At 33.3% G+C, this 10,889-nt stretch overlaps 1 protein-coding gene across 1 annotated transcript; it reads right to left on the bottom strand.

Annotated features, from left to right (window-relative positions):
- Positions 1-9,276: 9,276 nt before the first annotated feature.
- LOC118734791 lies at positions 9,277-9,930 on the bottom strand. The gene is made up of 2 exons (XM_036464482.1): positions 9,690-9,930; positions 9,277-9,602 (listed from the first exon to the last, which is right to left on the bottom strand). The coding sequence occupies exons 1-2, from the start codon at positions 9,766-9,768 to the stop codon at positions 9,325-9,327; spliced, it is 357 nt and encodes a 118-aa protein (XP_036320375.1). The 5' UTR covers positions 9,769-9,930; the 3' UTR covers positions 9,277-9,324.
- Positions 9,931-10,889: the final 959 nt, after the last annotated feature.

Below are 10,889 nucleotides of genomic sequence, written 5' to 3'. Positions count from 1 at the left end.
TTTAATTGCCTAAAAGCTACTACAAGTCGCCATTTCTCTTTGTCTCCATCGCTTTTCTTTGGTACAACAAGTAATGGTGAGTTGTATGGACTGGTTGAATGTTCAATGATATCGTCATCAATTAATTTTTGAACTTGTTGATTGATTTCTTCTATTTGAGTTTGTGGAAGTCTATAGTTTTTAATGTAAACCGGTGTTTTATCTGTTAAGTTAAGATGTTGTGTATAAAAGTTATTTGCTGTTAAAACGTCGCCTTCTAAGTGGAATATGTCTTGATAGTCTTTAAAAATTGTTATCAATTCATCCGTTGCTTTACTGTCATTTTTTGTCAATTTTCAACGTTTGTAATAGTTTGCTAAATCTGTCTTTATTGTTTTGTTTATTGTGATTTTGTGATTTAGTGAGAAAAACGTATTTGTGTAATGGTTCTATTTCAAAATTAATATTTTTTAATATTACATCTTCATTTGTTGTATTTAGAAATTTAAAATGACTAATGCCTTTTCCTGGAACTATTGTAATTCCTACAAAAATACCTGACTCTAATTCTTTACTTAAAATAATGCTATCTTCTGTTAAATTTAATTGTATTGGATATATTAATTCAGATCGTTTTTCTATTTTTATGTAGTAATCTCTATTTATTCTAGATTTCATGGGAATTGTAATTTCTGTTTCTTGTAAAGTTAATGAAATCGTGAATGTTTCATAATCAATTTTGCATAAAAATATTGTGAAAAAATCTCTTCCTAAGATTCCGTCCGTTGGTATTGGAAAATTATCATCGACTATGTGGAAATTGTGCTTTGCTCCGTTATCATATAAATTAAAATTTAATTCTGTGATTCCAATAGATTTAATTTTTTCATTAGTTATACCAGAAAATGAACATGATTGTAATTTATCAATTAAAAGTTCTTCATTTAATTTACCTAATTTGCATAATGAAATATCAGCCCCTGTATCTATTAAAAATGTTAAACTAGTTTTTGATCCTATGTCTAATTGTATATAATTAGTAGTGTTTTTAGAAATAGAATTATTATGATTTCTATTATTATTATTTCTAGGATTGTTATTATTATTTCTGTTATTGTTATGATTCGAATTTCTATTATTGTGATTCGAATTGTGGTTTCTATTATTATTATTATTTCTATTGTTATAATTTTTATTATTGTTATTTTTATTCCGCTTGTATGAATTGTTTCTATTAGAAAAGTATAATATTTGATTTTCATTACTAGCAAAGTCTTTTTCTAGTTCTATTGCTAGTTGTACCGCTTCATTCAAGTCTTTTGGTTTAGAAGCAAAAATTGTAGGCTTAATATCTGCATTAAGACCATTTTTAAATATATTCAATGCATAAGTGTTATTAAGAGAAATAATCGTGTTTTTCTGTGTAGCATTGCATTGTGGTATTTCGTTTATTTGCAGCTCATTCAATTCTGCAATCAATTCTAGAAGCTTTTCTTTATATGTTTGTATTTTCATGTTCTTTTGCAAGAATTTACTCAAAGTTAGTTGTATTTGTGCTATTGTTTTTGTAGACTTATATCTTGATTGAAGTGAATTTTTAAGACTATTGAAGTCATTAATTTCGCTAGTATTTACAGCAGTTCTAACACTTGATGTTAATTTCACATTAACGACAAAATCTATGAGTAGTATTTTCGCGTCAGTTGTTAAAGAATTGTAAATTATTTCAACGATTTTTAAAAATGATGTTAAGTCTTTAAAATTTCCAGAAAATTCTGGTATACTTTTTAATGATAGTTCTATATTGAATGATGCCATTTTGAATGAAGAGTTTGAACTTGAATTCGAATTTTCAGGAGCTAAGTTTGAATTTTCAGGAGGTACGTTTGAATTTTCTGTCTCCTTTTCTAAATCTGACATGCTGTGAGTTGAATCTGTGTCTAATTTTTCTAATTTTTGTTTTAATAATGTCTTTGCTGTTTCATAATATTTGTAAAATTTCTCTATGAATTCTTTTTTTATTTCCTTACCAGTGCTAAATTCTATAAACTGTTTTTTAACTAGCTCTACCTCTTCTAATTTTAAAATTAATGTGTTGTTAGTATATCCTCTGCTACCTGATTTTCTCAAATTAGTGATAATTCTAGTCAAACGATCTATAAATTGGTCCATTTACAAAACATTTTAATATTTTTTTTTCATATAATTTGATTTAATATTTAATTTTACGTGACATCATTTAAACAATATTGTTGTTTACTTTCTTATTAACATAACTTTTATAATAACTATTTAATTTTGAAATACATATAATCAAAATTATCACGAAAATTATAGCTGATACCAAAATCCAATGTTCTTTCTCATTGTTATCTTTTGGTTTTTGGTTGTTATTACCTACTTCGTAACCAGCAATTGCAATGAGAATTGCGTTACTCACTTTATTCCACCAACCCATAATTTATTTATTTATTAATATCTTGTTTTTTCTCTAATTCTCTCAATTGATTATAAAACAATTTCTTTTGTGTTCCACAGCTGAGGTCTATTAAACGCCTTAACTCCGCTTTTTCTCTGTTTAGCCGCTTCTTTTTGCCGCCCTTCGCCTTTTTTTTAGTTGGTGCTGCTGGCTGTTCCGGACGTTGCTTTCTCGACTGTTTTCTCTCTCGGTATTGCTCGATTGTTATAGGCTGTGGTCCACAATGTTTCGGGATAGGGATGTAAGGTGGTGCTTGGATTTCCACGCCCTCAATGGGATTGTACTCCTCCACTGCAAGTCTATCAACCAAGTCTTTAAAAAGATTATGGAATTCTTCGTCCATGTAAGAAGGATTCTACTAGGATTCCAGTTAGGTAGGGCAGGAACACCATATAATATGTTACTGTTATGTTTTTAGCGTTTGGATAGCTATTGCATTAGCATGAAAGCGCGACTAATGCAATAGGAGCCTTGGTTTGTAAAGCGAGGCTCAAAACTCGGCAGACGAGCAATTAATGCCCTTTTTTGAGTTCAGTAAAATAACAAGACAAGCAAGTTCAAGTATAAAACTGAATCTGAGTTTTTATTATAAATTTTCCAACTTATATACTAATTTACAAATTATCTAGAAATTATCTGACACATCTTGCATTTCATTCATATGTCCAAAGTGCCCTATATAACATGGTGTTCTGCTTTTTGTTCATGTTACAAATGCATTTACTTATCTATTGACCAATCAGGATTTAGCATCGTCATCAATTTTAAACACATTGCATTTCACCCATTTATGATATTTGACATATCGAAAACAGAAAGAAAGAAATTTGACTTGCTATTGTTTACCTTTTAAGTACGGTCAAGTACCTTAACAATGAACTGTATGTGGAGCAAGTGAAAATACTCATGTTTCACTTCGCTGTATGTCTTTGGGTATATGTATGAAATGTTTGTTTACCATATGTATCATGATTTATGTGTGTCATAGTTAATTATGGAAAGCAATATCTTAGGGATTTGTTTTCTTGGTTTTTACAAATGTTACAAAAATATTGTGTGATGTTTTTGTGGAAAAACTGAAATGACTGTACATCACACCAATAACCACGAATGACGATCACCATCTCGATACTTAATCCCCAGTTAAACATCGTTATCGTGCATCACTGACTCCATGCACACAACATTGTGTCGCTAACGTCGGCAATAGTACGGTGCTCCTTCCCAAAGCGATGTTGGTCCATTCGCCTTGCTCCCAGGAATGGAAATTTTTGCGTATATAAGGTTGCAAGTCACCCGAAATCTTGGGGAGTGCAAGAGAGCTGTAAAATATAAAATTATACTTTGAAATAGCAAATGAGTTGTTTGCATACTACTTACGCCGAGTCCGGTAATTATATGGGATTGCGATCGCGCAAATTTCACTTTTCAATTGTTTACTGCTCATTATTGAGCAAAACAGCTAATAAAACCACTGAACTCATTTTAGTTTTCACTTTTTAATTTCTCCAAATGAATTTTGACACTTCAGAACTCAATTGACAAGTAGGAGGTTTGTTCGTTTTTTTCTACAATCGGATTCGATATTAATTACGAAACAAAAGTCCAGATCGCTTTGTGAAACACCATTTAAATTCCGAGTCGGAATTGAATTCTGATTCCGATGCGATTCCGACTCGGATTGCAGAACTGTATATGTATGTATGGTACGTGAGCAATACAGTTACGTTTAGGCAGTTGGCGAATTTATTTGCAGTAGCCCCATCGGTGGCGTGGTCAACTGTGCGTCTATTAACTTCATTTTTGATTTCAATCAGCCACGAGTACATACATGAAATGGCTACAAGGTAAGAGGATCCGAGGAAAAAAAGCATATTCCTGGTGTTATTGGGGCAATCGACTGCACGCACATAGCTATAAAAGGTCCAAGAGAGCAAAGATCAAACTATTTTATAATCGGAGGTTCAGCATATCCTTCCAATAATTGGCTTGTATCGCCCTTCAAAGAATGTGGTAATTTTACGGAAAGCCAGCGCAAATTTAATGAAATATTGTCCTGAACGCGAATGGTTGTCGAAAACGCATTTGGGTTACTAAAGGGTCGTTTGCGAGGGCTACTCAAATTTACTGAACAAACAGATTTAAAATCAGTCACATATATAGTAGCCAGTACATGCGTTTAACACAATATTTGCATCACTACGGATGATTTGTGTGAAGACAATGAAGCGGATTTTGAACGAGTTAAAGAGAATATGGAGGATTCGTACCTGTAGCCCATTTCTGTATCTTTGCGATATGAATAATATCGCAAAATGCCACCCTTCTGCGTAGTTATCGCAAGGTAGTGTTTGTGTAAGTGTGGTGTAAATGAATTACCTTGCGTTATTTATATCGCGAGCTCTAAATGTAGTGATATTTGACACCATAAGCAAAATTAATGAATTGTGTGTTTATCAATTCTTTATTGAGGGATTCACAAAGGTGTCGTAAGTGTCGTATTGTTGTATGTCGTAAACTTTAAAAGCTTAAATAAATGCTTAGAGAACTTGAAACGACAACCAACTATTATTTAACCCCGCAAAAATTCATAATATGACTTTGATGGTACTTTACGGACCCCTTTAATATATTTTTTAAGCGTTTAAAGTTTGCGACATACAACAATACGACACTTACGACACCGTTGTGAATACCCCATATATTTTTTATTTTATTACTTTTATTTTACACACTTTATTTTTTCTTTTACTTAGTTTTCATACTTTATTGCATTTTTTCTTACTTCTTCGCATCGATTAGTAGGGCTTAGCAACATAAAAAAAGGTTTTCCAAATGGCGGACGCCCTTCGGCACTCGTGCCATAAAAAAAGCTTCTTCGGAGGTGGAGTAAAAGTGAAGATCTTCCCATTTGTGTCACAACATAGCACGTAGAAAACGTTTAAGCGGCAAACATTCATTTATTGGAATCAAATATGATAAACTGTTCATCCCCAAATAACCTAGAATATAATTTTAAAACTATGTACGGGTTTTCCCCGTACTAAACTAAAGTTTTATTGAGGGGTCAAGAATTGTATAAAATAAAAAAATCGATTTGTTCGGTGGAAAAATCTGGTTTATTCGCTATTCAAAAAGTCATGATTTAAAAAAAAACGCCTAAATAATCTCCAAAAAACCTTGGAAAAACCGAGTCAATATCCATAATATACATGTATGTATGTGTGCATAAATATGGGTACATTAGCTCTTACTTGTTAACTAATCAAAATATGTGCAAAAAATTACGGATTTATAATAAAAATTTCACTTATTAAACTTTTATTTAATGTAAACAAAACAATTTCGCGCTAGAAATTACAGATGGTTCGTTTCATTCCAGTCGTACCATCGATATGTTAACAACTCACCACAGCCATATCGCAAGGTGAATTTTTTGAGTTACAGAAACACTTTTTAGCTGAAATACCGGCGAACGGCGAGCTCACCGCAGCGAAATTCGCGCTGTCAAAATTAGAACACCCGCAAGCAAATAAAAATGGACACAGCCAAAGCGAAATGCGAAGTTCGCTCGGCGATAGATTTATTTCTATTGCTCTGCTGGGCGATGACAGCTGTACGCACCAAAGGTGGCCGTATTTCTTTTTTGATTTCAAAGTTTTAGAAGAAAATAACATAAACACGAATAGTTTTTGTTGTTAGAAAAATGTAGTTGTGGATTCGTTAAATCTGGCTTGAAATAAAATAATTTATAATGGGTTCTTTCCCGTACGCAACGCTAGATCCGGCGGGTGCCCAAAACAGCTCAGAAATCACTCCCGTCCTCAACAAAATGGGTAATAGAGAGCGAAAGTTGGAACGTATTGGATTGTCTTATTCTTCCTGCCCGAAACAGCCCGGACTTTTTCTCCGTATAAAAATTGATAAAGTGTCAAAGTGCATATCAGCTGTTTTGTGTTTACATGTTGCCTGCATTTACTTGGTGCTTTTAAGGAATAGTGAATGTCCTGTTGATGTATTTTCAACATATATGTAATACTTTTATATTGGCAGTAAGCTATCTTCTCAATGTGTAAAAATTCCGAAATCAGAACGAGACAGTCTAGTACCATTTTTGTATATGTATTGTATACGTGTATATTTATGAACGAAAAAAATTCGAACAACTGTCAAATCACTCCAGGGGCGGATTTAATTTATAGTAATTTAAAAACGGCCAAGGTGTAGTTTAAAAAAAGTTAAACAACTTTGTGAATAGAAAAATAAATATTATTTCTAATGGTCCAGTATGTAACTGTCTTTCGTCATTTTGTTAATTGCCCGAATTTTTTACTTTTTATACGGTGTTACCTGACGACAGAATGCCACCATGATTCCAAACTAAATCATTATTATAAATGTACATACATACATATATGTACATAACACATTTATTTTTATAATTCACTTTTTGGATCAACAAAATTTTAAACAGATAATACAATTGTAGCAGTTATATCTAAAGTGACTATGTAACAAATATGCGTATTCTATAAATAGCGTCTGCGTAACATAAATATTGCCTTATTGATTTGCAAATAATATAAGTTTTGTAAATTTTTTTCGAATATATGCTTTTTCTTCAGTTTGTTTAGTACTTTCGTAAAATAGTCGCGAATCGATGTAGAAAGAAATAATAGATTTGCAAAGAGTAATCCGATGGTCGTTGAGTACATCGTTACAGAAAAAGTTTTCTATTTGTACATGATCATTCATTAATTTATTTACGAACGGATGTTATAAACTGCGAAAAACTATAGCCACAAGAAATTTCTTTATATTTTTACGATACATGTTCGCTGCTTGCTGTCTGATAACACTCTCACATATTAAGCATATATCGCACACATCCTTTGATGGTGTCAGATAAGAACCCTTATTTTTTATTTTTAATAATGTTGGCATTTCTTCTCCTAGCAATTGTTCCTTACAAATATTGCAATTAATACTTGATCTAACTTTCCAAACGACAAATCCCGCTATGTAGCGAACGACATTATCGACGAAAACAGACAGTCCCCACAACCCATTAATGTAATTGCATGTATGCTGAAGGTCGTATTTACCTTCAAACTGCTTTTTTGAACTGGAAGACGCTTGAAGTATTGGTATTCCATCAAATGTACAATTCGAACTCTTTCAATTCATGTCTAACCAAAAGGCGTCTGTATGCACTTTTGAATTGTATGGCATTAGGATTATTATTGAATCCACCTCTTGCTCGAATAGCACTAAAAAAAGTTTCAAGAAAATCCTGAGAAAGCTTATAACTTAAAAGGTAAGACAACCCACATTGTTTTAATTTATTATATAAAGGGAATATGTTGCGAAGGCAAATTATCATGCCAATAAATCCGGTTTTCCTACCCGTTTCCAAAATTGGTGTATTATTTAAGTCCCTTAGACCTGCAATATATTGTTCAAAACTTTGTGCGTGACATTTCAGCCGGTCATAAGTATTGTCCGTCAAAGGAGCTCTAAACTCGTCTTTTGAAAATCTGTTTTTGGAATTCAGAATATCCCCCAAGTTATTAAAAAACAAGCAAAATTCGGCAGTTGCCGCACTATCTTTAAATTTACTTTTAATTTGTCCGTCCGGTATTACCTTTTCCAAAAATACTAACGATTCTGACACACTTTTGCTTAGTAATTGCATGGCCAATTTTACACTCATTATGCTATTTTTAAAATACACATGACTTTTAGTAATTTTGTTTGCTGTACGAAGTCCTTCTTTCACTTGAATTTCGTGCAACAATTGAAAATATTTCCAGTTAATAATTTGGTCGTCCCTTGACTTTAATATTTGTTTATCGCATAGGCAGTTTCTAACCAGTTTAATCATATGACAAAAGTCGTAAAAAATATAACAGTGGTCGTTTGTAGCGGGATTTGTGAAAAATGGTTTGAAGCTTGGGCCATACATTAAATTTGCACCTAAACACTTGCACACTGCTATATTTGTGGCCGCACCATCGAAAGTTATTGAATAAACAATAGCGCCACAGTTCTTTAGAGCATGAAGTGCTTCAGTTATAATGCTGGCACGTTCTTCTGCTCTTAGAGATCTTATTAAAAAATTTCCTATCGGTATTTTCCTGTGGTCGTTCAAAGAGACTGCCATCAAAACTAAAGCGCTATTTGCAATTTGAGATCTATCACTTTCGATATTAAAATTGAATGTTCCTAAGTCTACTACACCTTGAAAACTATGACGATCATACATTTTTTTTCTCGTGTTGCCATTTCGTCTATAACTAAATTTTCTATGACTTTTTTTAAACCATTTGATCGGAGACCAATAGCATCAAGGGCTTGCTGTGTAAAACCGGGACTGCCATCAATTTTCTGGTACCACTTCCTTATAGTAGAAACATTTGGCAACAAGTTTTTCCATGTCTGTCGTACATATTTGTAAGCTTTTGGAGAGTAAAAATGTAGGGTTAAGGCAAAACTTATTTCATTTACATAAAATTTTGAACCAGTTAACTTGCGAGATATCATTTTCTTGATATTTTCCGGGATGAGCTCCTATAAAAAGATAAGTGTTATCTCCAAATTCAAAAAAAAAGAATGTACAAGAATGTACAGTCCATGTACATATTTATATAAGGGGTATTCTCTGAGTCTTGCAAAGCCCTTGCATGGTGCACAGATTGCACAGATTGCACAGTGAAAACCGGGTTTGGTATGGGACAGCTTTGCAAACCGTGCAATCAGTGCACCGTGCAAGGGCTTTGCAAGACTCAGAGAATACCCCTATAGTATATGATAAATTTCACTTCTCAGCTAATCAACGAAAATAGTACCGTTAGAAATTTATATTGTTAATTTGCCATCATTTCAGCCGCATCGGCGTTAACCAAGTCTTTTTGGTGTAAGTGTAGCATTAATTCCTCAAATTTTGTCACACGCTTGCGTAGATATCGCGCCTTATCTGGAAAAGCTTTTATTAGCTTTGTTTTCTTATTAAATGAGTTCTTTACAAATTTAAGTATTCGACTGGCACGTCTTGACGTTGCTAGATGTGGGGTACTGATTTCCGAAATATAACGCGGCTCTGCATACCGTGGCTTTTTTGTGGCGCAAGGACATTCGTTCGGCTCTATTATGAATTGAACAAGAACATATATGTACATATATTTTAACGTAATAATAGTGCCAGTATCAAGCTCTTGCTCGTCTAACTTACGTTTTGGTGGAACTTCGTTTTGTCTTATCGGTGGGACATTCGCTGGCAACTGATTGTTCTGAGTTGACTGTTTTTGCATTTCAGGAACTGCATGCGGCCATAAATATTTGCAAATGCCTCTTGATGGCTTGTAATCATCCTTTTTGAAATGATTCGAGCAAACTCGCAAATTGTTTGTATCTACACAAGGCTGCAGATTACACACTTCTCTCCATCGCTGCTCCAAAAGCGTATCTTTTGGAAATCTAATTGTAAATATGGTTTATTAAATTTCAAATAGAATTGTAATGTATACTCACCTGTGTAATATTAAGTTTATTCCCCTTCTTTTGCGTGTGCTACGCAACATATTCTCGACATTTTTTTATTGCATATGTAAGTACTAGCTTATACCCGCGGGTTTCACCCCGCGCTTTTATACGAATATAAAAAATAATTTAATGATGTTAGATTTTATTTCTGTGCCCATTTCGTTATAGCTCGTTATTTTTTAAGCGAGTTAAGGTATTTAGGCCGTTTAAAACTATGAAATTATAAAATCTCGTCTGCGCGCTGGCATACGAAAGATATCAATCTCTCTAAGTTTACCTTAAAATGGTTCCAGGTATACGACGCTTGAACGTGTAACCTTCTTGGAGGTGCCACGTCGGGTTCTAATATTTCCAACTCAAATTTAGTAACCTGGCCTTGATAAAATACCACTTTTCCATTTAATGAAATTTATTCTGTCAGTACGGCACTTATAAAATAAATCTCCATTACAAATTTAAAATACTTCGAGAGATTTTCTATCCTTCCAGAGATATGTATTAAAAAGTTTTTAGTATGTATGGGAGGCGACATGCCTTCTTTTTTAATAACTCACATTTTTTCCATGACCAGTTGATACATTTTGTATACACAACTCCATACCAAGTTCCAGTATTCTTCCACAAACACTTCCAGGGATATGTGGCAAGAAAAAGCAAATGTGTACTGGAAGTGCCACGCCCCTTTTTCTTATAACCCTAATCTTCTTCCATGAATTTAGAATTGATTTTACATACCCCAGTACCAAGTTCCAGTACTCTACCAAGAACACCTCAGTATAAAACAGTAAATTTGTACGGGAGGAACCATGTCCCCTTTTCGAATAACGCAAATTTTTCTCCATGAGAATGGAATTAATATTGTATACACATCTCGGTGCCAAGTTCCAGT

This window comes from Rhagoletis pomonella, unplaced genomic scaffold (genome assembly GCF_013731165.1).
Source record: "Rhagoletis pomonella isolate Grant_MI unplaced genomic scaffold, Rhpom_1.0 Rhpom_scaffold_00002, whole genome shotgun sequence".
Taxonomy (NCBI): Eukaryota; Metazoa; Arthropoda; class Insecta; order Diptera; family Tephritidae; genus Rhagoletis; species Rhagoletis pomonella.
This window is presented reverse-complemented; position numbering and strand designations above follow the sequence as displayed.